The sequence below is a fragment of the Zalophus californianus genome, chromosome 4 (assembly GCF_009762305.2).
Source record: "Zalophus californianus isolate mZalCal1 chromosome 4, mZalCal1.pri.v2, whole genome shotgun sequence".
NCBI classification, from domain to species: domain Eukaryota; kingdom Metazoa; phylum Chordata; class Mammalia; order Carnivora; family Otariidae; genus Zalophus; species Zalophus californianus.
The window spans coordinates 21506729-21533059 of NC_045598.1; the positions used below are offsets into that span (position 1 = coordinate 21506729).

The following is a 26331-nucleotide window of genomic DNA, read 5'->3' on the forward strand; positions in this document are numbered from 1 at the left end:
AATTATAGATGTAATTGTTATCTTCTTCAAAGATTTTATTTATGAGAGAGAGAGAGAGTGCACCTGAGAGTATGAGCAGGGGGGAGGGGCAAAGGGAGAAACAGATTCCAGCTGAGCAGGGAGCCTGATGCGGGACTCGATCCCGGGACCCTGTGATCATGACCTGAGCCAAAGGCAGACACTTTTTTTTTAAATTAAGGATTTAATTATTTATTTGACACAGAGAGAAAAGGTGAGAGAGAGAACACAAGCAGGGGAGCGGGAGAGGGAGAAGCAGGCTCCCCACTGAGCAGGGAGCCTGACACATGGAGCTTGATCCCATGACGCTGGGATCATGACCTGAGCCAAAGGCAGATGCTTAATGACTGAGCCACCCAGACACCCCTGAAGGCAGACACTTAACTAACTGAGCCACTCAGTCTTGAGGTTTTTATTTCTTTGGTTACTACTGGAAATGGAAAAAAATGCAGTATTTTGTAACTTATGAGGCAGTATTTAAAAATTTTTGAATGAAAAAAAATTTTTTTAATGTGTTCTTGATCCCTACCTACTCCTTTTATTCCAAGCAAGGAATTGATTTGCTCTTGGTGTTCCATAGGAGCAAAGTGCTCTGCAGATGTGACTGATTATTTATTGAATGCTTCTCAGGTACTAAGCAATAGAAGAAGTTCTGGTGTAGAACCAGACTCACCAGTGATCACCAGGGTTGGACTGTACATTGGGAGAGGGATAGCGATAGACGTATTGTGGTGGAAAAGCCACCAAGTTGGCCATCAGAAGACTTTTGTTTTGGCCCAAGCTTTGAGACTTTAAGTAAGTCACTTTACCTCTCTGGGTTCCAGTTAAGATGAATGTGTTAGAACTCTAAGACCTCTAGGGGCGCCTGGGTGGCTTAGTTGGTTGGGCGGCTGCCTTCGGCTCAGGTCATGATCCTGGAGTCCCTGGCTCGAGTCCCACATCGGGCTCCCTGCTCAGCAAGGAGTCTGCTTCTCCCTCTGACCCTCCCCCCTCTCATGTGCTCTCTCTCTCATTCTCTCTGTCTCAAATAAATAAATAAAATCTTAAAAAAAAAAACTCTAAGAACTCTTTTAGTTCTATAATTCTTAGGGACTTTCTCTGTAACTTTCTGTAGACTTCTCTGGCTGCTAATGGTCGACTAAGGCCATTTGGTAGACTAAGGTCACCAGCAAGGTGATCCTGCCTTGAAGGACAGTTTGGGAATCACTGTTTTTTGGAGCAGCCATTGTAGCTCCTCTGTAGTCCATGTTAGTTCCAAAGGGATTGTGCAAATATTCCTTATTTTCGTCTGTAGATCCAGGGAAGGCATCTATAAGCTGCATGATCAACTGCAGGCTTCTTTGGTTTGCATTTTGGTGATAGGTGAGAAAATGCCACAGGAGCTTCTAGGGTTGAGCTATAGTAGAATCACAGCCTGAAAATGATTCTGAATTGTTGCCTTGCCTATAATCACACAATGAAATGTAATTGCTGGAGGGATTTTAAAAATCATCCAATTTTGTTTCTTGTTTTGAAAAACAATGAAGCTAGGGGCACCTGGGTGGCTCAGTCATTGAGCGTCTGCCTTCGGCTCGGGTCATGGTCCCAGGGTCCTGGGATCGAGCCCCACATCGGGCTCCCTGCTCCGTGGGAAGCCGCTTCTCCCTTTCCCACTCCGCCTGCTTGTGTTTCCTCTCTCACTGTCTCTCCCTCTGTCAAATAAATAAAATAAAATCTTAAAAAAAAAAAAAACAATGAAGCTATATAGTGGCAAAACCAGGACAAGACCTCAGGTTTCCTGACTCCATTCACTGTTCCCATGAATATACTTCTCTCCTCCAAAGTCTGTCTTTTTTTTCCACAGAGTTGGAACGCCAGTTGGAAGAACAGAAGAAGCAAGCTCAGGATCACAGGCTGAAATCCCAGACAGTTCAAAATGTGGTACTGATGCCTGTGAGCACTCCTAAGCCTCCAAAGAGGCCCCGACTCCAGCGGCCAGCTTCCACCACAGTCCTGAGCCCTTCTCCTCCGGTCCAGCAGCCTCAGTTCACAGTCATCTCGCCCATCACCATCACCCCAGTGGGCCAGTCATTTTCCATGGGCAATATTCCAGTGGCCACCCTCAGCCAGGGCTCCAGTCCTGTGACTGTTCACACACTGCCTTCTGGCCCTCAGCTCTTCCGCTATGCCACAGTGGTCTCCTCTGCCAAGAGCAGCTCACCAGACACAGTGACCATCCACCCTTCATCTAGCTTGGCACTGCTAAGCTCCACCGCCATGCAGGATGGGAGTACCCTGGGCAACATGACCACCATGGTGAGCCCCGTCGAGCTGGTGGCCATGGAGTCCGGCCTGACCTCAGCAATCCAGGCTGTTGAAAGCACCTCGGAGGATGGGCAGACCATCATTGAGATTGACCCAGCCCCAGACCCAGAGGCTGAGGATACTGAGGGTAAAGCAGTCATTCTGGAGACAGAGCTGAGGACTGAGGAGAAAGTTGTGGCTGAGATGGAAGACCACCAGCATCAAGTCCACAATGTGGAAATTGTGGTCTTAGAGGATTAAGTGGGGATCTCGGGGCCAGGAGCTATGTTTTGGTTTGGAATTTTAATTATTTGTTTATTTTTATCATTGTCCCACTCATTTCCACATAGGATCCTTTTTTTTTTAAACAGAATCTCATTGTTGTAACTGAAAATGTTGGGTTCCTCCCACCCCCTTATTGAAAAATGGACAAAAACAAGCTGTCCTTCCAGAAGTTGAGAGTAGGTCACTCCATGTTCTAATCCTTTTATACCAAGAAAGTTATTTCTTTTAAGGGAGGCATCAGGATAATCAGAAACCCTGTCCAGAAAGCCCTTTCCAGGCTAGTCTGTCTGTGCACACATGTGGTTTTATTTTTGTAAAGGTGCATTGACCAAACTCTGGAAGGCAGATCTGACACTGGAAGGCAACCCACCCACACATGGAAGCAGAAAGATACTTTATTTTGTATCCTGGAAAGGGCCCTCAGAAGCCGGTGCAAAACTCTGAAAGGAAAGAAGGTTGACCTATGCTTGGAGGGGAAGGTGGCATACCAGCAGCAGCTTAAAAAGGGAAGTGCTTTGGCCAGGATGGGGCAAGGAAATTATCTTAGCTCCAGAAGTGCAACTGATGCTTCTTGATATCTCTAAGGGTTATTACCATGGGTGCCATTTTTAGGAGAGGCCAGTAATAAGTGGAAGGGTATATCTCCATGGACCAAGTGGCATCAGGGGCCTAGGGGCCCGTGGCTTTGCAGAAATAGAAATCCCCGGTTGTCACAGCTAGGCTTTGTGATTCAAGCTCACCTTCCCTCCCTTCCTCAACTTTGTCAAAGCACTTAACCCTCCTAAACTAGGATCAGTCCATTCATTTGCAAACTATGTGATGTGGTGTAAATTTCTCTGGTTCTTGGGCTGCGGCTGTCATGGGGGTGGGGCTCCAAGGCCATCATTTTTATTGCATGACTCCAGGTGCAGGGGAGTTCCTCATCTAGACCAGCTGCCCTTTTTGGTGGGGCCCTTTTTTGGCTTTGGAACCAAAAGCAGCCACTCATTTGGTGCTTCCTCTTGTTCTTCCCTCCATCCCTCAATTGTTAATGGCATCTGTCTCCTGGATCCCACGCTCTTCAGCTTTTTGGCTGATTTGGAGAACAGTGACAGGTGCCTGCTTGCCTTCATCCTCTTTTAGATTCTTTATACCATTTATTATTATACCACAGATGTTTCTGTGAGATATTAAGCTCATAAAAAAACCTTAGGCTTGGCAGGGAAGACTCAACAGCCCCAGCCTATCCTGAGGCACTGAGTAGATGTCTCCTCCTGAGCGAGCTGGACTCCCTGGGAAAGAAGCATTGTCTGCAACATTATATTATAGGAAATGTACCAGGAATGTCAATAATAATATCTTGGGTTTTTGTTTTGTTTTGTTTTTTGTTTAATGTTGTTTGTATATTTAGAGCTGGGCCATTTTCCGTGCTGATTCCTGCTCTTTGACCATCTTCAGTGTTTGGGGGCAAGAGGGGATCCTGGTTTTTATTTTGATTGCATTGTTTACTGCACTAGGACAAATATAGGGAAACTACAGACAATTAAAGGAAAATGAGGTCAAAAAAGAAACACACACCTTAGGAGTGGGAGGTTTTTTGTTTTTTTGTTTTTTAATAAAAGCAAAACTTTGACCTATAGTTCCCCCCCCCTTTTTTTATAGAGAAGGCACCCACCTGAAGCCATGTTTCTTCCAACAGATGTTGGAAAACCCTGTTGTCAAGCAAGTGAAAACCATTCTGCCATCCCTGAGATGGCTTTAATAGCTAGAGAAGCCCTCTAACTTGGGAGGGTCAATCTTAAAAGCCTTAAGGGTGAAATTTCTGAACCCCATATAGTTGTGGCTTTCAGCTCTAAAATTGTCTGGGGTTTTACTTTTCTCTTCAAAATGTTTAATAGATGTAGCAATCAGCTTAGAACAAACCTTTGGCCCTTTAGTGAGGGAACTGGCTTTTATTGTTGCCTCTTTAGGTTTTCTGATGGTACATAAACAAAAACAAAATTTCTATCTAAGCCTAAAACTGCTACTCGAACCTAGAAAGGCACATGCCATGTGCCTGTCTTGGTTTTTAGGGATACTTTTTGCTTTCCCAGAGATGGCGTCCAATTCAGGACAGAGGAGGAGCTCTGGAGAACACCCACACTAGCTCAGGTTCCTTTCTTTCCTCCTTCAGCTGTCTGTAGTGTTTTAAAGCAGTTTGAGCATCATGCTTCCAAAGTCAAGAGATCTCCTCCCCTGAAGACAGAACCTGTTTACTTTCACTATCTGAATATTCTGGCTTGTGGAAATACATGAGCTTTGTTGTTTTCCTGGTCTTCCAATAGCCTGTCATTATTGTTCGCTGCTGTGCTACCCATTGTCGAGTGGGGGTTTCCTCAGAGCTCTGGTCTAAATAATCTCAGACAGTGGGAGAAATATGCAAGCCGTTGGTAGTGCACAAGCAGTTGCAATGAATCATTCCTCAGGCTGACTTGGCAGGAGCCATCTATCTTTCTGTTCATTCATTAAATAAACATTTAAAGTCCTACTTCGTGCCAGGCTTTGTGCTAGGCACTAGCAGTACAGAGATGGAAACAGAGTTCCTGCACTCAAGGACTTCAACTTCAGAAATTGTCTGGAGTTAAGAACTATATTTCCAATATAATTGATTTCTTTTGTAACCTATGTATTTTATTTCGTGCATTGAAAAACATTACTCTGCAAATTGGTCCATAGGTTTCAGCAGACTACAAAAGATGCAAAAAAGTTAAGCCTTTCCTAGTGAGATACTGAAACATCATCATATTGGGGTTAGTGCAGCCATGAAGCTACTGGCTGGGAGCTGAGAGAACAAAGGATCAGGCACCTAATCTGACCTGGGGAGGGGGGTGTGTGATGGGAGTACTTACTGGAGAAGGTGTACACTTAAGCTAGTTTAGGAGAGATCATTTTGGCTAGTTTTTTGGTACTCCATTTTCAAGTGGTGGGGCTTACTTACCATAAGGGGAAAAAAATCCTTAGTCTCTTGCTGCTTCTGCCTCCAGAGCTAGGCAGAGTCAGCAGCATGGGCAGTGTCCAGAGAGTACCCCACTGAAAAAAGCCAAGTCATGCATTAGCTTCTCTGAGTTTCCATCAGAGGAATCCAGTGCCTGACTGAGTTTAGCTGATAGAAGGTAAATGCCCCCAGCCTTCCTGCCATGTGTTTTCCATAAAGGCCTTGGAGTCAACTGTGCAACTGTCTCACCTTGGTTCTGTCCCTGCCTTGTTCTTTTCCTCCTTTCAATTTTCAGGCGCCTTCCCTGCTCCCACCCTAAAACAAAACAACTCCAGTTATTCTAAAGTAAAAATATACAATATACTTGAATATTCAAGATTCAAATCCACTTCATGTGAAGTTTCTTTCATACATCTGTCCACATTAGGGAAGGAAGACCAATGTTAATACACATACCTTGGAAATTGATATTCAGTTCAGGTGGTCTGACACTTTTTAGTGGTGGCATTTTATCCCATTTCATGAAAGGCACTAAGGAAAGAGTGTTGGGAAATACTGGTATTGGTAACATCTGATTATAAAGATAGTATAATCAAGCATGAAATATATAATTACTAGTTCACTGAATTGTAACTGCTCCAGGTTTTAGTACCATTAGGAGGTGGAAAGGATAAATGAAAGGTTGAATTGTGAAAATAGGCATGAGGTTGTGATTCACTTTGGGCAATGCTCCTGAGCAAAGAGTCCCTCTGAGAAGAAAGTCAGAAACTAGGCTAGTCCCTGCATTTTCAGACACCTTACCTAGTACAGTTGATCACAGATTCCCTCACCCCAGGATACCTCTTGGGGAAATTCTTGCATAGTCTAATGTAATAACAATAACAACCAAGGTTGTTAGACAAGGTATCAGTTCTGTTAGATTTAGACTCTGCCCCTGGAATTTCTCTTAGGCAGCCCTATTTGGGTCCTTCCAGGATTCCTTCCCAATCCAGGAACAATTTTCTTAGTCCTGATTTATACAATTTGACTTCCTCTAGAAGGTTCTACTTTCCTAACTTCTTTATCCATACTCCTACTTCCTTAGCCCTAGCTTTTGGGAGCCAAAGTTGATTTGGTTCCTAAATTCTGCCATGTCAGTGATTTCTATCTTTCACCATGTCAGTAACTCTTGAGACAATCATTTTTCTCAAGGAACCCCCAAGACCCAAACCTCAGCATACATCCATAGTCTGCAGTCTTCATTACCTAAAACAGCTTCCTCAGCTCCATCAATCACCTGAATTGAAGCACCTTTGGGATGTGTTTGTGCAGTGACTAAAACCTGTCTTTTTTGGGGAGGGGAGGCACCTGGGTGGCTCAGTAGGTTAAGCATCTGCCTTCAGCTCAGGTCATGATCCCAGAGTCCTGGGATCAAGGCCTGCTTTGGGCTCCTCTGCTCAGTGGGGAGTTGCTTTTCCCTCTCCCTCTGCCCCTCCCCCCAACTCGTATTCTCTCTCAAATAAAATTTTTTTAAAGGTTTTATTTTTTATTTATTTATTTGACAGGTAGAGACACAGCAAGAGAGGGAACACAAGCAGGGGGAGTGCGAGAGGGAGAAGTAAGGCCCCTGAAGAGCAGGGAGCCCAATGTGGGACTCGATCCCAGGACTCTGGGATCACGACCTGAGCTGAAGGCAGACGCTTAACCGACTGAGCCACCCCAGGCGCCCCGCAAATAAAATCTTAAAAAAAACAATATTTTAAGTAATCTCTACATCCATTGTGGGTCTTGAACCCACAACCCTGAGATCAAGAGTTGCATGCTCCACCAAATAAGCCAACTAAGTGCCCCTAAATCCTATCTTTTATATCCAACTGATTCTCTACCTATGACCCATGGCCCAGGCTAAGACATGCCTGTTTCCTGGATAGATTATTTCAGCCCAGTATGATTCCTACTGCCTCTTCACAACTACCTGAAATTTCTGTTATTTTATGAGCCTCTCAGCCTATAGTAGACTACGACCTACTTGGAAATTTCCTCTGGGTTCTCCTCTTGCATCTATGGTTTCCAATTCTGTACTTTTACTGATAGTTATGGCTAATGGTATACAGGAATTTTATTTTTCTAGTTTGAGAACAAGAATGAACAATAGTATTGGATCACATCTAAGGGTAAATGTGAGGGTAATAACCCAGAAGGAAAGACAAGTTCCTCAATGGACTTTGTAGGAGCTTCTAAAGAAAGCATATACAGAGAGGGTTTACTTGCATTCTGAAGTATAAGTTTGTTTTTTTAAGAACACTCTGCTGTTTCCTCTAAAGAAATCTATGTATTACAGAGCAAACTGGAAGCCCAGAACCCTGATTCTCCTGAGACTTTGGCCCACATTTTTGTTAACTTTTTATGAAATATAAATGCATAGAGGAAAGTGCACAGATGACTGTACAATTTGATAAAATTAAACTGAACATATCCATTAAATCAGCTACCAGATTAAGAAAAAAAAAAGCACCTCACCCAACCAGGATACACCACCAACTAGCTCTCTAACACTATGGCTCGGTTTTACCTGTTTTTTGAACTGTTCGTGGCTGGCCTTTTCTTTTTCCTTCCCTTTTCCTTTTTTCTTTTCTTTTCTTTTCTTTCTTTCTTTCTTCTTTCTTTCTTTTCTTTCTTTTTTTCTTTCTTTTCTTTCTTTCTTTCTTTCTTTCTTTCTTTCTTCTTTCTTTCTTTCTTTCTTTCTTTCTTTTTCTTCTTTCTTTCTTCTTTCTTTCTTTCTTTTTCTTTCTTTCTTTCTTCTTTCTTTTTTCTTCTTTCTTTTCTTTCTTTCTTTCTTTCTTCTTTCTTTCTTTCTTTTTTCTTTCTTTCTTTCTTTCTTTCTTTCTTTCTTTCTTTCTTTCTTTCTTTTCTTTCTTTCTTTCTTTCTTCTTTCTTTTCTTTCTTTCCTTTCTTTCTTTTCTTTCTTTCTTTCTTTCCTCTTCTTTCTTTTCCTTTCTCTTCTTCCTTCTTTCTTCCTTCCTTTCTCTCTTCTTATTTTTCTTTCAGAGAGCTGGAGATAGCACATGCGCGCGCGCGCACACACACACACACACACACACACACACACAACACACACACACACACGGGGGCGAGGAGGGGCAAGGGAAAGGGAAAAGAGAATCTCAAGCAGGCTCCACGCTGGCTGACATTGGGCTCAACATCATGACCTGTGCCAAAATCAAGAGTCGGACACTTAACTGACTGAGCCACCCAGGTGCCCCGAACATTTTCTCATTCAGTGTTATGTTGTGATAGTCACCCATGATGTTGTGTAAGTTGTAGCTGGTTCTTTCTCACTGCTGTGCAGAAACTGTAACTGTGTCATAGCTGATCCATCCATTCTAATGATGGTTGCTTGGGGGGTTTCCAGTTTGGGGCTATTATAAATAGTGCCTCTGAACATTCTTGTCCATGACTTTTGATGAACATATAAATGCATTTATACCTTTCAAACATTAGGACAGTTCACATGAAAAATTCAAGATACAGTTTTTCTTAAAAAACAAAAAACAACCTAAAAGATCTGACAACACTGGGTCCACATTTCCTCCTAGCAGCCCTTGTCGGGAACTGAGGCCTGTCTCTGGTGGGGCATGGTTTTACTACACCATGTGACCCTGTCACTCCTATTATAGACCTAGACCCTCTTATTTGGTAGCCTATTTTTTTTTTTGATTCAGTAATCACTTAGGACACTCTTCCCCCAGATAACTGCAAAGCTTATTTCCTCACTTCCTTCAGGTCTCTGGTCACATGTTACCTTATCAGAGAGGACTTCCCTTGACCACCCACACTATGAAAAATGGTAACTTCCCCTGCACCATGCTTTCTAGTTTTCTTTGCCCTGTTTTATGTATCTGACATACTTTTGTTTTTTTTTTTTTGCTCCCCAAGCTAGAATGGAAGCTCCATGAGAGCAGGAATCTTCTTGTCTCTTTGTCACTGCTGTTTCTACAGGCCCTAGAACAGTGCCTGACTTGTAGTAGAAACTGAACAGGTATTTGATGTATGAATACTAAATAGCCAATACTCTCTGAAGGGGAACAATGTACCAAGCATTGTTCTAAGTACTTTACATATGTTAACCCATTTGATCCTCACAACAATCCTATGTGGTGGATTGCATTATTTACTTCATTTTACAGTGAAGAAACATATTTATATTCTACCCTAAACAATAGATACATTTGAATAATTGTAACTCATTACATTTATTAAACAGAGTCTTTAAACTACTAGAGAAACTTAATATCTAAAAGGAGCCCTTCAATGAATCATTATATAATAATGGTATTTTATTTGATAACATGTTTAGTTACTACTTAAGTTAAAATTTTCAGTTGTAGGACTGGGCCTTGATCGGGCTGCAGCTTAGATAGGCCTGCGGAGATCTGGAGCAGTGGTAGCTTGTAAGATTTTGTGATCTGTGCTGGGCAGCAAGTCCCGTTCCCCCATCTCGCCAGGGTGCCCAAGAGGAAGTACTGGAGGGAGGGAAAGTTCATTTACTGAAGGATTTTAGAACCCAGATCATCTGTCTGTCACAGGAAATACTGACTTACCACTTTTTTTTACTTTTTTTTTTTTAAGTAATCTCTATGCCCAATATGGAACTCAAACACACAACCCTGAGACTGAGTTGCACACTCTACTGACTGAGCCAACCAGGTGCCCCTGATTTATCACTTTGTTAATGGCCCTCTTTGAAATGATGATGGTGTCAGGGTCCTTGCTTAGATCTTCATTTCTTTTTTTTTTTTTTAAGATTTTATTTTATGTGACAGCGAGAGAGGGAACACAAGCAGGCGGAGTGGGAGAGGGAGAAGCAGGCTTCCCGCTGAGCAGGGAGCCCGATGTGGGGCTTGATCCCAGGACTCTGGGACGTGACCTGAGCCCAAGGTAGATGCTTAAACCGACTGAGCCACTCAGGCATCCCAAAACGCCTTCACTTCTTTGTAAAGGTCCTATGGTACAGAACCCAAGTCCATGTGCCAGTTGTTGCACAGGGACCATAGTACTCCATAGAACATTATTAGCACTGTAAAGCTTTTGCTAACTGAGCAAAAAGCTAATACTCCCTTACTCCAGGAACTACTTTGCTACAGAAATGGTAAGTTCACTCTGCCATTGACTGAAACACTCTGGTTAGCATTTCTGAGCAAACTGGACACAACTTCTCATTTACTTGCCTTGTTTAAGTTCTCTGTAGTTCCCACCCAAGGACCAGGGAAGGATTTATCTGTAAAGCATTGTCACAAATAGTTCAGACCCACATTCATTGGTTTAGTTATTCTCTCTTGGCACAAACTTAAAATTGAACCAGCCCTTCCAGGAGTTCCCTGGCTTCACTTCCCTTGGCATTATCTCCAGAAATTTTGTTTGCTCTCCATTTTTCTCTCTGTCTGATTGTCTTACGTTGAGACCTTAAGCTATGCCTTAGCACACTGCTACTTGGACTTTTAGATCCCATGTATTAATAAAAGAGAAAAAAAATCTTAGGAACCAACATGGGGTTCCCGACATTATATTTTACCGAATAAGGATTTTTTTAAATGGCCAACTCTTATTGGCATCATTTGAAAAGAAAGGACATTTTTACACCAAAAAGATAGGAGAAACGGGACCCTGAAGTAAAGACATTGGATCCCAAAGATTACAGGTGGGGAGTTTTGAAGTATGTCCATATTTAAGTGGAGATCGAAGAAGCCCAACTAAAATAACTCGGGATTGACAGTGACAACTGTGGACTGAACAAGTTCTTTTTAAAAGGGCTATTTTGAAGATTATGATTCTGACTTTGGAGGAACAACGGTGATTGGCAGCGGAAGGAATCACATGTAAAATTCCTTAAATAAAAATTTATTGACTTAAAAAAGATAGGAGGGAAATAACTTCAGAATAAAGAACAGCCTTCTACAGTGACTACATTTAGCTTTATGAAAAGCTCTTTATATTATCATTACCTTTCCTGGAGAACTGGTGAAACTCTTACCTCTAGACTTGGAATTGAATCTTCAAGGCCCTTTCTTGGTACTGTTCTTCTCTGCCCTCAAGGTCTCTAACAGTTGCTGCTTTTGGATTTGCACAACTGTGAATTGCTAGTGTCCGAAGGCCACCTGGCCCAGCTGCAGGTCTTGTCTTCCTTTAGCCTTTTTCTCACATTGCTCTTTTCATGCTTCCATTCAACCCGTCATAAAACACACCTGCACATTACAAAGCCAATCATCCATCTACCTTGGGATTTCCACAGTGCCTTTCTTTTAACATTCAATTAAGCTAGTTAAGTCTCTGCACGTTTAACTTTTTTTTTTTTAAGTTTATATTTTTAGTAATCTCTACACCCAGTGTAGTGCTTGAACTCATGACCAGGAGATCAAGAGTCACATGCTCTTCTGACTGAGCCAGCCAGGTGCCCCTGCACCCTTAACTTTTTAACATATATGTTGGCCTTACCAGATTTTCATTAATAAAATGGGGATTGACAGTACTAGGGAGAATTTCGAAAATGAACGAGATAACCAATTAATTCAACAAGTATTTACTTAGCTTTGGAATAAAAGATCGATAATAAAAATGTTCCTTGTCCTATAAGCAGTCTCAGATTTACTGGAGAAACAATATATAAGCCCAAGGCTTGGTTCTCTTAACCTGGGGTCCATGGGATAGATGGGCTTGGGAAGGGCTGCTCAATGAGATTGTTGGCAAAAATTGGGTGCATGTACCTTTTTCTAAGGACAAAATTCATTACTCCCATTAGATTCTCAACTGAATCCAAAACTTCCAAAAGAAAAATAAATATTGATGTAAACAGTTTTAAGACACTAAAATGTTACAATAAGGAAATATGACTAATATTATGGGTGAACAAAGAATAGAGCACCTTTCTGCTTGGGGGAAGAAATAAGGCATCATTTGATGAGGGTCTCAAAGAGAGATAGGAGCTGGTAGGCAAGATGACAAGGGCATCTGAGGCAGAAAGAACTGCGTGTGCAGAGTCCTGGGTTCCAGAAAAAACATGTATTTGGGAAAAAGTTCAGTGTGGCTGGGGCATAAGTACATGGTGAGAAATACATAGGGCCAGGGAGTGGCAAACTTTGTATGTTGTGTAGACTACAGAGAACCAGTAGAAATCTTTAAAAATAGGGTTTTACCCTGTCAGTTGTGTGAAGGATGTAAACACTTCTCTCTTCCTGCCTTACTAAGGGGGACTTGGGCTGTGAGGTCTATTATTCCTGAAGGCTGGAAAGGTTTGAGAACCAGAGCTCAAGGACCCAGCCAGCCAGCACAGCACAATTCTGAAGAGTATGTAAAATCTGTCCTCTTGGCTGCTTCTTTTTCTCTCTTATGCCTACTCCCTCATTTCATGTATCTGGAAGGACTACTTTGTTTCTACCTTCCAGAACTCTAAAACAACAGGACCAGAAGGGACCTTAGAATTTATTTTGATCCAACATCCTTATTTTATAGCCTTGGAAATAGGTTCTGAGTGAGGGAATGATTTACTTTCCCTGTCTCCTCTTCTATCTCTGGTTTGCTGTGGGACCTTTTGTTCTTCTCCCTCTCTTCTGAGGAAATTGCATGGATTCCTTTCACTTCCACTAACATCTCTACACCACAGATTCCAATAGCTGTATTCCCAGCTATGTTTTGCTCTCTGTGTCCCCTTCCCTTTGTTTACAGAACATTTTTTTTTTTTTAGATTTTATTTATTTATTTGACAGAGAGAGACACAGCGAGAGAGGGAACACAAGCAGGGGAAGCAGGAGAGGGAGAAGAAGGCTTCCCGCTGAGCAGGGAGCCCGATGCGGGGCTCGATCCCAGGACCCTGGGACCATGACCTAAGCCGAAGGCTGACGCTTGATGACTGAGCCACCCAGGCGCCCCTACAGAACATTTCTATGAGACACTTTATGCTCTCCTGAAACCCAGCATGTCCAAAGATCAATTTATGATCTTTCTCCACTCCCATAAATCTCCCCACATTAAAAAAATGCCACCTCGGGCGCTTGGGTGGCTCAGTCAGTTAAGCGACTGCCTTCGGCTCAGGTCATGATCCTGGAGTCCCAGGATCGAGTACCCACATCGGGCTCCCTGCTCGGCAGGGAGTCTGCTTCTCCTGACCCTCTTCCCTCTCGTGCTCTATCTCTCATTCTCTCTCTCTCAAATGAATAAATAAAATCTTAAAAAAAAAAAAAATAAAAAAAATAAAAAAATGCCACCTCATCCACCCAATTGCTCAAATCAAATCAGGTATCATCCTTGATAACTCTTTCTCCTTTAGTGCCCTTCTCCCAGTCTAATCCATCACCAAGACCTCTCATTTTACCTCCTAAAAATGTCCATTTTGTCCATTTCTAACTGTATTCACTGCCACTATGTTAGACCATTACCTTTTGCCTGGACTTCCTACAATCCTCTTCTAACTCCTAATCTACTCTCTTCTCCCTAGATCTATTTCCCACACTGTAACCAGAAGGAACTTCTTAAAACATAAACCTGAGACTGCTATACTCCTATTAACTCTCTCTAGCTGATCATCATTTGCAGCTAATGACTAAAGTCCCTGTTTTTCTTCTTTCTCTAGTCTCATCTGCTGCCACCCTCTCTCTCATTATGCGCCAGTCATGCTGGCCTTCTTTCTGCTCATCAGTGCCAAGCTCCTTCCCACATAGGGCCTTGGCACACAGGGTTCCCACACTTCCCTTCCCTCCTTGTCTGGTTAATTTCTGGTCATCCTTCAAGTTTTAGCTTGGCTAAAACTTCCTTGCCGCCCCCCCACCCCACCCCACCTAGGCTAGCTCCATTGGTGCTTTCTCATTGCACTTTGCACAACTGTAATTGAATAACTCTTTGTTTACTGTCGTTTTGCCTGGTCTATAAATTTTGGGGGTAAGTGAACTCTTAAGACTGTCTCTCCAGGTGCGCAAGGGTGGCTCAGTTGTTAAGTGTCTGACTTTGGCTTGGGTCATGATCCCGGGGTCCTGGGATCCAGCCCCACAGTGGGCTCCCTGCTCAGCAAGAAGCCTGCTTCTCCCTCTCCCACTCCCCCTGCTTGTGTTCCCTCTCTCGCTGTGTCTCTGTCAAATAAATAACAATAAAAAAAAAATCTTTTAAAAAAGAAAGACTTTCTCTCCAGCACATTGCCTGGCCCTCAGTAAATACTTGTTAAAAGAGGTATTGAGGGCTTTATCCACCCAGTGGCAAAGCTGAGGCTAGAACCCAAGCCCATTTCCAGAACAGTTTTCTTTTCTGAAACCATGAGGGGTCTATCCCGGTAAGATGACACCCCACACTCCAGACTTCCTCACGCTTTTCTCAGTGATTAAATGATCGGTCTTGTGTGTTCTCTTCAGGGGCCTGTTACAGCCAATCGGGAGAAGTAATACAGGTTTAGAGATTACCATTGCTTCAAGGATATTTGCATTTTAACTCCTGGGAACTCCTGGAGGACAGAAAATAACCGCAAAGGAACTACAGTAGTCTTCTTTTGTCCACGGGGCATACGTTCCAAGATCTCCCAGTGGATGCCTGAAACTGCAGCTAGTACTGAACCCTATATATACTGTTTTTTTTTCTATTTATACATACCTATGATAAAGTTTATTTATTTACTTAATGATAAAGTTTAATTCATAAATTAGGTACAAGAGATTAACAATGATAATAAAACAAGTATAATAATATACTGTAATAAAAGTTATGTGAAGGTGGTCTCTCAAAATATCTTATTGTAGCTTTCTGCACTCGTGGTCGTGGTGGTGGCAGTAGGCACACCTTGGACACGCAGTAGGATGCCAGCAAGTTTGTGGACCTGTACCTGTTGCAGAAATGCTCTGCAAGCTACTGCGTCATCAGTGTTGAGGACCACACGTTCATCCAGATGAACATGGCCGAGGTTAACAAGGTGACAGGCAGCTTCAAACAGCTAGTTATTTTATATTTTTTAAAGATTTTATTTTATTTTATTTACTTGAGAGAGAGAGAACACGAGCAGTGAGGAGGAGCAGAGGGAGAGGGAGAAGCAGGCTCTCCACTGAGCAGGGAGCCTGATGCGGGGCTTGATCCCAGGACCCTGAGATCACGACCTGTGCCGAAGGCAGACACTTAACGGACTGAGCCACCCAGGCGTGCCTCAAATGGCCAGTTTAAAAAACCTATGCTCGGAGCCTGGGTGGCTCAGTTGGTAGAGTGACTGCCTTCGGGTCAGGTCATGATCCTGGAGTCCCAGGATCGAGTCCCGCATCGGGCTCCCTGCTCAGAGAGGAGCCTGCTTCTCCCTCTAACCCTCCCCCCTCTCATATACTCTGTCTCTTTCTCTCATTCTCACTCTCTCAAATAAATAAATCTTTAAAAAATATATAAATAAATAAAAAACCTTTGCTACCTGGGAGGCCATTCACAGGTTAGGTGAGTCAGATGACTCCACCCTCTGACTGGCCGAGGCTGATGGCATCATTTCAAAGAACTTCTGACAGGAGAGGATTATGGATGTGGGATATTTGTCACAAATAAATAGTAACCCCCGAAAATATTGTAATATACTCACCCTTCTTGTGATGATGTGAGATGACAAAATGCCTACGTGATGAGATGATGTGAGGTGAACGATGTAGGCATTGTAACCTAGCATTAGGCTACTGTTGATCTTCTGACCACACGTCAGAAGAATCATCTGACCTGGACCACAGTTGACCATGGGTAACTGAAACCACAGAAAGTGAAACCTCAGATAAAGGGGAACTACTGTAAGAAAAATTTCAGGCACAAAAATGTCATTGGAAGGAGGGAATTTTCACTATTATCCCTTAATGGATTATAGGAAAGGAATCTGCAGTGTACCAGACTTGTTTCTGTGGTGTTGTTTTTTAAAACTTTTTCTTCACAATAAAACTGTTAGGTAGATATTATTTTACCTTTATCAAATGAGGGAGTCTCTGAAGGGTCTAGTAATTTACCTAATGTTACAAATCTGGTGGTGAGGCCAGTATTTAGTCCCTCCCCTTCCCAGGACATGATTCTTGGTCAATCCTCTTTTCATTGTATCGTACTGCTTTCGAGGGTAGGTGTAAGCAACTGCTTACAGTTTATACAAAAATCTGGGCTATGGGGTTAACTGACTATCTTTAAAAAGAAAAAGGATTACTAGGTTTCTTTTATTCCCTTTCTGGGATCTATGCTCTGATACTTGACATTTTACTGTCTCTACCAGAAGTCCATCACATATTGGTGCCTGACCTTATTCTTTCCAACTATAAATATGATTATGGGCAGAAAAAATGCTTTGAGCATTTTGAGCAAAATCATAATGCAAAATCCAAGATGCTGTGTTATCATTTATTTTACTAGAGTCCACCAAAGCCTCCTGTTTCCAGAGAGTGGATGGTATCAGGTTGACCCTTAGTAGTGCATTATTTATCTGTTTACTACTATTTGCAATAATAAAAGCTATTAGGAGATGGGCTGTCCTAGGATCAAATATCCCTGCATGAGTTCGAGTTTGCTGCTGATGAAAAATGCTTTTGCCCATATTATGGATCTCCTCTGGATTTTGATTCCTGAATACAGGATTTCTTGTGGAGGGTGGAGGGACACTATTATGTTTCTCTTAGTGTCAGGTACACATGATTATTTAATAGCTTTGCGACCTTGGGCACATTGCTTGACCTCTCTGTTTCCCCAGTTGTCAGAGAGACTGAAGATTATTTGGGAGATGCTGCTACCTTTGAAATGTTTGAAAGCACCTATCAACAAAACCTAACCCACAGCAGGTATTCAAATAGAGTTAATTTCTCTCCTTCCCCAGATAAGGACATTCTCTCTTGAAGTCCATAGATTTATAGATTCTTGAGACTTGTTGAAAGTACACAGAACATTTTGTGTAGATGTATGAGGTGTGTTTTTCTTCGAAATAAAGGCCACAGTTTAACATATTATCGCGGTGGCCAAGACTTCCCTAAAAAAGGAGCTGTAGATTGTCCTCCCTGCCCAGGTGTGTTACTCAAATCTCTTTTGCAGGGTACCAGATTTTCTTGCGGATGTTTTTGTTCTCTGGGCACTCTTTTGCAGTCCAACAGAGGAGGATAACCAGGTTCCCGCTGGCAGTGGCGGTGGTGTGAATTTCTCGGGGCAGGGCCCCCATGAAGTTTCCCTGGGGGCTGTGACCCCTCTCAGGGTCCCCTCCCCATGGGGGTGGGGTGCCATTTGCAGCTGGGAGGCAGGTTTATTTTGAGGTCTCTCGCGCTCCGGGGGTCGGTTCCTAATTGAAAAACCGGCTTTTGTGGGTTTTCTCAAGCTAAAGCTACTCTCTCCAGGTGTGTTATTCAAAACCTCGTGGCGCGACCCTGGCCGCCCCCATCTTCCTATAGGCCCCAATCCGGAGGCGGTGGGGGCGGGGAGGCCGCACTCGCCGCTTCCGCTCCTCCAGCCCACCAGAGGGCACTGCGGCCTCGTCTCTTCCTTCCCGGAGTGCTTCGCGCCGGGCCCCTTCCGCGTGGGTGAGTGAATGTGAGAGTCAGCGTCGCGCCGCGCGCGCCGTCCGCCTCCGCCGCTCGGCGCCCTTATTTCGGCTGCGAGGGGCGGGAGCGCGCGTAAAGGCATAGAGACGGGCGTTGAGCTCTCGGGCTAGAGCGTCGCCGAGTCGGAGCCGGAGCCCGAGCCGCGCGCTGTGTCTCTGCTGCGTCCGCCGAGGCCCCCGAGTGTCAGGGACAAAAGCCGCCACCGCGCCGCCTGCTCCCGCCGCCAGGGCTCATCCGCCGTCGCCGCCGCCCTGACGAGAGTCCACCGCTGTCGCCACCTGCGAGGATCCGAGAGCCATGTCGGCTAGCAGCCTCTTGGAGCAGGTACAGGCCCGGCCCGCATGCCTCGGCCATTGTGTGAGGCGAGAGGGAGCCCGACTAGGCCCGGGCCCGCCGCCCCCGGTCGGGCCGAGCCGAGGCGGCGCCTCTTGCGGGTCGGGTTTCGGGCCTCTCAGGCTGGCCGCGCCCAGCGCCTCGCCCTCAGCCCGCTCTCCCCGCTTCTCCCCGGGCCTCGGAGCCCCACCGACCGCGCCGCGTTGCCTCTTCTCAGCGGGCCTCGTTTTCTTCCTTGTTTCCTTCCCCTTCCTTGAAGCCCTGGTCCCCTCGCGTTGTTTCTGGCGTGTCCCCCGCTTTTTCTCCGCGGGCCGCCCCGCCGGCCTGCGCTTTTCCCCGCCTCCCATTTTCAGCCTCCCCCTCACCATCGTTCCTGACGCTTCCCCTCAGGCCTGCTCCTTTATTCCCTTCCCGGGCCCGGCTTTAATTTGTCTTTCCTTTTCCATTTCTTCCTCGGACGGCTTGCTGCTCGGCGACGTTTTCTTCGCCTGCAGAGACCAAAAGGTCAAGGAAACAAAGGTGAGCCCAGCTCCGCCGGTGGCCCTGGGCCGGGAGGGGGACGCCGAGTAGTGGGGGCGGGGTCTCCGGGAAGCGCCCCGGGGAGAGGACCTTTCCGAAGCCGCTTAGTTCGCAGGTGCCTCACACTTAAGTATTTGACCCTTTTGGTGTGTTCTTGCAGCTGGCGAACAGCTTTTCAGTGAACAAGGAGTAATTCATTAAGGGTGGGGGTGGATTCGGTTTTGAAAGGTCCCAGGTCCTTAGTTTCCTGTAGGTCTTAGAAGGCCTTTGTTTTTCATCCTCGTGGATCACACTCTGGAAGTACTCACATGTGAGGGGGGAGGGGAAGCGGGAGGGAATGGAAATCTAGAGGAGCCAATAAAATGACCTTTTTAGATCAACTTGCTCGGGCTGGAGGGAGACATTTTCATTGACGAATATTGCTTAGCGTTCACTCTCCTCTTTATCCGTTTTTCTGAAATTCAAACTTATTTGCTTTGCTTAGTAAGGTTTTTCTTGGTTAGAATATATTTGCTTAATTTGGGAGGTAGATTGTACGATTGAGACACCCCTAATTTATTTGAATTTTTTTCCCTTCAGTACAAAATGGATCTGTACATCAGAAGGATGGATTAAATGATGATGATTTTGAACCTTACTTGAGTCCACAGGCAAGGCCCGTGAGTAGTTAACCATTTACATGCCTGATCAAAGAGTAATATACCGTATTTTTTCTCTGCCTTATCAATGAATCTCATTTTCAGGGGGTGACTTAATACCAGTCCATGTGTTGTAAACGGAGTTACTGAAATGCTATAGACTGTTTAGATTTCCATCTTTGTTGACAGCAAACATATTCTGAGATTAGAAGTGATAGCATCTTAGAGTATACTAACAGCACCTGTTAGTAATTTTCCTTACCAAGAATGTAACAGTGCAAAACTGAAGAATACTTTCCAGTTTAAGTATCCTTTTTACCCCCCAGACCTTTTTCTTTTAGGAAAACTGGATGTATATGTGATGGGGAAAAAAACTAATAAAAAATCACCTGAACTTTATTCAGTGCTGCAGAAACTGGAATCTTCCTTTTCATCTGGTCACTAGTTAGTGGGTTGTTAGGTTATCCTAACTTTTGGACCTAGGTATTCCTTTTTCAAGTTGAGATGTATCTGTGTCTTTATTTACTTTTTACCTTTTTCAAGTTGAGATGTATCTGTATCTTTATTTACTTTTTAAAGATTTTATTTATTTGACATAGACACAGAGAGAGAGGGAACACAAGCAGGGGGAGTGGGAGAGGGAGAAGCAGGTTTCCCGCCGAGCAGGGAGCCTGATGCGGGGTTCGATCCCAGGACCCTGGGATCATGACCTGAGCCGAAGGCAGACGCTTAACGACTGAGCCACCCAGGTGCCCCAAGATGTATCTATATCTTTAGAGACCAACTTTGTACATCTCCGGTTTCTTATAAGAGCTATAGGATTTATAAAATGGAGTTAAAGGAAGATAAAATACTGTTTAGCACAAATGAAGATCAAGAATGATTGAGGTTTTTGCCATGTAACCTTTTCTTCTAATTTTTTTAGGTCTATATGGGTTCATATATTAACTTGATCTGTGCATGTAGAAACTACTTTGATTTGTCAGTTCTTTTCTATTAATATTGTGGGTTCCAAAGATAAAACTCACAAGGTTGTAGCTAGTAAATATAAACCCACAGATTAATAAACCAAAAGGAAAACTTACAGTAACTCACCTAAGATACCCTGAAAAATGAAAAAGCTTATGAGACATTTATATAAATTCTGAGTGGATGCCATACGATAGATATAATAGTTTTGAAAACTTGACATACTGGTGCATGCCCATATTTGGACCTAATTCTTGCATAAAACTTTTAGATCCCTCATGTAAAATTTTCTCCACTGAGAGTATAGAAACCACTTAAGCAAGTGATTGGGAAAAGTTTTCAGAGAAGTCAACCAGTTAATCAGGAAAAGTAGGAAGGAAGTAGAGGAATGAACTATTTATAGGTTCCTGCTATTGAAGTAGTTTGCTTACATAATCATTATAACAGGGAGAGTGGGAGCATTTGGAAACATAATTCTAGGTAGTTCTTGTGAAACATTGTGTAATTCAGATTTTTGAGTTCAGGGGCATGTGGGAACCTGCCAGTTCAGGTGTAGGCATTCAGCTATATAATGGTATAACCTGTGATATTAAATGCATGTTTTTACTTCTCAAGTAAGCTAAAGCTTAAATGTCTTTAAAAAATTCGGGGCTGGGGGGTGGGAGTAGAAATAGTGGTTGAATAGACGGATAACTTGAGAATCTTTGTCCTTTGTAGTTTATCAAGAGTAATTCATCTACTTTTTAACCATTATTCATCACCTTATATTGGAATAATCCTTCAGGCTTAATCCATTGATTATAGACTGAATTGCTTATTCATAATGGATTTGAGTCTATTAAAATTTTAACACTATCTTCAGGAAATAGTCTTCTCTTACACTTGAGGGTATGTGTGAAAAGATTTAGGTTTTTTTTGTTTTTGTTTTGGTAAGGAAAATTTGGCAGAGAAAAGCACCATTTTATCAAACCACATTAGTTGAAACATTTAATTTTCAAGAGCTGTGTTTGGCTAGGGAGAAGTACTGTTGGCTTTGGTAATACAGACTTAAGGCCTGACATACTTATGGTCATCCAAGTTTCTTAAGAAAAAAATTCTTTATTCACTAGTTAATGGATTCTTATGTACCAGAGCTGCTATTTTAATTCTAGTGTAGTTAATATAGTGTTATATTAGTTTCAGGAGTGCAATAAAGTGATCCAACAATTTCATATATTAGTGCTCATCAAGATAAGTGTGCTCTTGTACCAGAGCTATTTTGAAGTTAGAGTAATCTATTTTGAGTTGAGCTGTATCCATACCTGTGAGACCAATCTTTTTATTCTATCTCCAGCTTCTCACTTAAGGGACTATTCTGTGAGTTATAGCATTTATAAAAAAGTTAAAATACTGTTCACAAACTTAGGTCAGGAATGATTGAGGTTTTTGCAATGCAGTCTGTCTTCTAATGTGTTGACTAGTAGAGTATAAGTTTATGTTTTTGGTTATTCCTTAGACTAATTCTTAAAGATACAGACTTTACAATGTTTTTGGAATTCTACTTTTAATGGAAAAGTCAGGTGTGCATTTGAACTTACAGCCATTTTAGGTGAAGTAGAACAGGTAGCAACATTTTTCTAGTTTTAAACTCTGGAAGCTCTTGTGCATTTCCTTTCCAGGTTATAATTAAATAGTGGCATCTATTGATGTTCCCAAATGGTTTGCCAAGAGGCTAACAATGTAAACTAGGTGTAATGAACCTTGGTTTATGGTTGAGGAAGGCTGCACAGATTTTTGGGATAGAACTTGAAATTTCCAGTTTTTTTTGTGTTGTTTTATCTGTTAGAGTAGTATGGTTTTGATAGGAAACTCTTAGGAACACTCCTCTGATCTGCCAAAATTTGCACTCCTTAAATCCAGAGAGAACTGGTTTTAATAAAAGCATCTCAACACTTCTGTTGGTGAGATGTTGGGTTTTCCTTTTTTTTAATTATAGTGCTCAAGTTAAGGCCTATAAGTATGTCCTCAACTGTATAGTGCTTAAGTTAAGGCCTAAACTGTATGTCAGTTTAACTTGAAATGTTTAAACTTTCCAATTGTGAAACCAAAATCTCTTACAGTATAAGAATTCCAGCAAGTTTATGGGAAGAGACTACCTGAAATGGTCACTTGCTTTTTTAGTTGAATTTGAATCGGATGAATGGTTGGGAGAGGAAATGTCATGATTGTTGTTTTATTAATTTTTGTGTTTTGTTTTGATTTGCCTTTTTTTTTTCCTTTCCACAGAATAATGCATATACTGCCATGTCAGATTCCTATTTACCCAGTTACTACAGTCCCTCCATTGGCTTCTCCTATTCTTTGGGTGAAGCCGCTTGGTCTACTGGGGGTGATACAGCCATGCCCTATCTAACTTCTTATGGACAGCTGAGCAACGGAGAGCCTCACTTCCTACCAGATGCAATGTTTGGACAACCAGGAGCCCTAGGTAGCACTCCATTTCTTGGTCAGCATGGTTTTAATTTCTTTCCCAGTGGGATTGACTTCTCAGCTTGGGGAAATAACAGTTCTCAGGGACAGTCTACTCAGAGCTCTGGATATAGTAGCAATTATGCTTATGCACCTAGCTCCTTAGGTGGAGCCATGATTGATGGACAGTCAGCTTTTGCCAGTGAGACCCTCAATAAGGCTCCTGGCATGAATACTATAGACCAAGGGATGGCAGCACTGAAGTTGGGTAGCACAGAAGTTGCAAGCAATGTTCCAAAAGTTGTAGGTTCTGCAGTTGGTAGTGGGTCCATTACTGGTAACATCGTGGCTTCCAATAGTTTGCCTCCAGCTACCATTGCTCCTCCAAAACCAGCATCTTGGGCTGATATTGCTAGCAAGCCTGCGAAACAGCAACCTAAGTTGAAGACCAAGAATGGCATTGCAGGGTCAAGTCTTCCACCACCCCCAATAAAGCATAACATGGATATTGGAACTTGGGATAATAAGGGTCCTGTGGCAAAAGCCCCCTCACAGGCTTTGGTTCAGAATATAGGTCAGCAGCCAACCCAGGGGTCTCCCCAGCCTGTAGGTCAGCAGGCTAACAATAGCCCACCAGTGGCTCAGGCATCAGTGGGGCAACAGACACAGCCATTGCCCCCACCTCCACCACAGCCTGCCCAGCTCTCAGTCCAGCAACAGGCAACTCAGCCAACCCGCTGGGTAGCACCTCGGAACCGTGGCAGTGGGTTCGGTCATAATGGGGTGGATGGTAATGGAGTAGGACAGTCTCAGACTGGATCTGGATCTACTCCTTCAGAACCTCACCCAGTGTTGGAGAAGCTGCGGTCCATTAATAACTATAACCCCAAGGATTTTGACTGGAATCTGAAACATGGCCGGGTTTTCATCATTAAGAGCTACTCTGAGGACGATATCCACCGCTCCATTAAGTATAATATCTGGTGCAGCACAGAGCACGGTAACAAGAGACTGGATGCTGCTTATCGCTCCATGAACGGGAAAGGCCCCGTTTACTTACTTTTCAGTGTCAACGGCAGTGGACACTTCTGTGGCGTTGCAGAAATGAAATCTGCTGTGGACTACAACACATGTGCAGGTGTGTGGTCCCAGGACAAATGGAAGGGTCGTTTTGATGTCAGGTGGATTTTTGTGAAGGACGTTCCCAATAGCCAGCTGCGACACATTCGCCTAGAGAACAACGAGAATAAACCAGTGACCAACTCCAGGGACACTCAGGAAGTGCCTCTGGAAAAGGCTAAGCAGGTGTTGAAAATCATAGCCAGCTACAAGCACACCACTTCGATTTTTGATGACTTCTCACACTATGAGAAACGCCAGGAGGAAGAAGAAAGTGTTAAAAAGGTAACTAGTTTACCATTCTTAAGACTTTCAGGGAAGGAGAAGGAACTAGAGAGAACAGGAGAGGTATTCTTCTGAATGGTTAATAAAAGCTCTGTAAATAACAAACGTATCACTTAACAGTTCAAGCCTTTATGGAAGTATAATTGGTGTTACTGTTTGACTTAGTGTGTAGAAATGTGAGCTTAAAATAATGGAAAGCACAAACTGTAGAGAAACTAAATTTAAATGATGCAAAAGAGGTGAAGAACAAGGCCAGAAGAAATGCAAAAGGAATAATTGAGGTGATAGAACCACGGAAATTCAAGTAGGAAAGGATTGAGGCTGTAATATGGCAGAGAAAAGGTAAAGGTTCTGTTATAATTAACTTTTGGCCTAACTCGGATAAGGTGGTTAAGTCAGGAGTTGGTGTGTCACCAAGCCCTGACATCGCTTTCTCCTTGCCTCTGACTACGGGCAGTATTAGGGTATTTTTCAGAACTTTTTCCTTGTTCCTGTCTTTCTTAGTGTTCTGCTTAATTTTTCCTAAACCCTTTTCCCATTTGAAAAGGTAGTGTGTATTATATAAAACTTGGAAAACAGATAATCAGAAAAAGCTGATCTCTTGCTTTTAAAATTCTGTTGTATTCCTGGAGAGTAACGTCTTGTTTCCCTTCTGTAACAAGTAACAATCTTGGGCAGAGGGATGGAGAGTAGGTCCAAACTAAAGAGTTGGAATTTATTGGAAAGTGTTGATAATGCTTGGTCTGTGTGTATTGAGTGAATGTAAACTTTAAGACCATAGAGAATGGTGAAATACTGGTTGGTGCAGAGCATGTGTTATCTAGGACTTAGATATATTTAAATGTAGGAAGTAGGTGAAAAGATGATTATGGGCAAGGAGACTTTTTTTAAAGATCATACATTAATGATAGAATCCTAAGTGGTTAGTTTCAAATGTAAAATATAGCCTATTAAGCTTATGTAAATATATTTTTCTTTTCTTTTTTTAATTTATTTGACAGAGCGCGCGCAGGCGCAGTGTCAGGCAGAGGGTGAGGGAGAAGCAGCCTTCCTGCTAAGCAGGGAGCCCTATGCAGGGCTCCATCCCAGGACTTTGGGATCACGACATGAGCCGGAGGCAGATGCTTAACCAACTGAGCCACCCGGGAGCCCCTAAATATATTTTTCTTATATTTGTCATGAATTCATAGAGATTTTATATATTTGGTCTGGGCTCTGAGACACTTGTTAGGCCTCTGTAAAAGCTTATTTTTTGAGCAGAAGAAGGAGGGCTCTTTGGTTAGATTCTCCACCTCCATAACAGAATCAGAGGTGCGTAGTCGTCCAATTAAAGCAGGATGGTTGCCATTTTACGTAAAACTTCTAGTGTGTGCGGATGAATAAAAAATGGAGATGTGTTTGTCAGTGATGCTAGAAGTATGGAGCCACATTACTGAAAAGTTCAGTCAGAAAAAACTCTTTTTTGTCCTTTAAATTCCTCTTTTCCATTCCCCAAAGTTTAACGGTTTAACTTAAAGTGTGCCATAATCTTGAGGAAAATTGTTTACTGATTATTTCACCAGACATCTGAAAAGCTCTAAAGATGTTTTAACAGGCTCCTTTATCTAGAGGAACTCAAGGATGGGATGCCATGACCTTTTAAGCATCATGTAGTTTCATAGCAGATTATCAGTGTGTATGAGGGGTATCCAGGTGCTTAGTTTAACCACTTGAAACATGCATAATATCAATCCCATATTATGCATCTGCTTGCTTTCATCTGCAAAGTTCTGTCCTACATCTTGTGATTAAAAATAGGAAGGCAAAAAAATAAAAAGAGGAATTCCTGACAAAGATAGGAATGTGTTTTCAGGAATGTACAGCATAAATGATCAACTTGTATGTGTTAGAACTTGTGGGGAAACTTAGAATTAAAAATGAAGTAGCAAATTTGAGGGCTGTTTATTTT

General features: G+C 42.9%; 2 protein-coding genes and 1 pseudogene across 10 annotated transcripts in view; all 3 read left to right on the plus strand.

Annotated features, from left to right (window-relative positions):
• GMEB1 (glucocorticoid modulatory element binding protein 1) overlaps positions 1-5088 on the plus strand; it is a 34910-nt gene extending 29822 nt beyond the window's left edge. For all 9 annotated transcript variants that reach the window (XM_027624422.2, XM_027624448.2, XM_027624413.2 and 6 more), the window contains one exon: positions 1862-5088. In XM_027624422.2, the coding sequence (XP_027480223.1) occupies positions 1862-2562 (701 nt within the window). In that variant the 3' untranslated portion in view covers positions 2563-5088. The remainder of the gene's footprint in view (positions 1-1861) is intronic.
• Positions 5089-14836: 9748 nt separating this feature from the next.
• Positions 14837-16029, plus strand: LOC113926949 (annotated as a pseudogene).
• A 2059-nt stretch (positions 16030-18088) lies between these two features.
• YTHDF2 (YTH N6-methyladenosine RNA binding protein 2) overlaps positions 18089-26331 on the plus strand; it is a 33101-nt gene continuing 24858 nt past the window's right edge. The window contains exons 1-4 of the mRNA XM_027623097.2: positions 18089-18396; positions 18900-18924; positions 19504-19583; positions 22797-24383. Coding sequence (XP_027478898.1) covers positions 18370-18396; positions 18900-18924; positions 19504-19583; positions 22797-24383 — 1719 coding nt within the window. The 5' untranslated portion in view covers positions 18089-18369. The remainder of the gene's footprint in view (positions 18397-18899; positions 18925-19503; positions 19584-22796; positions 24384-26331) is intronic.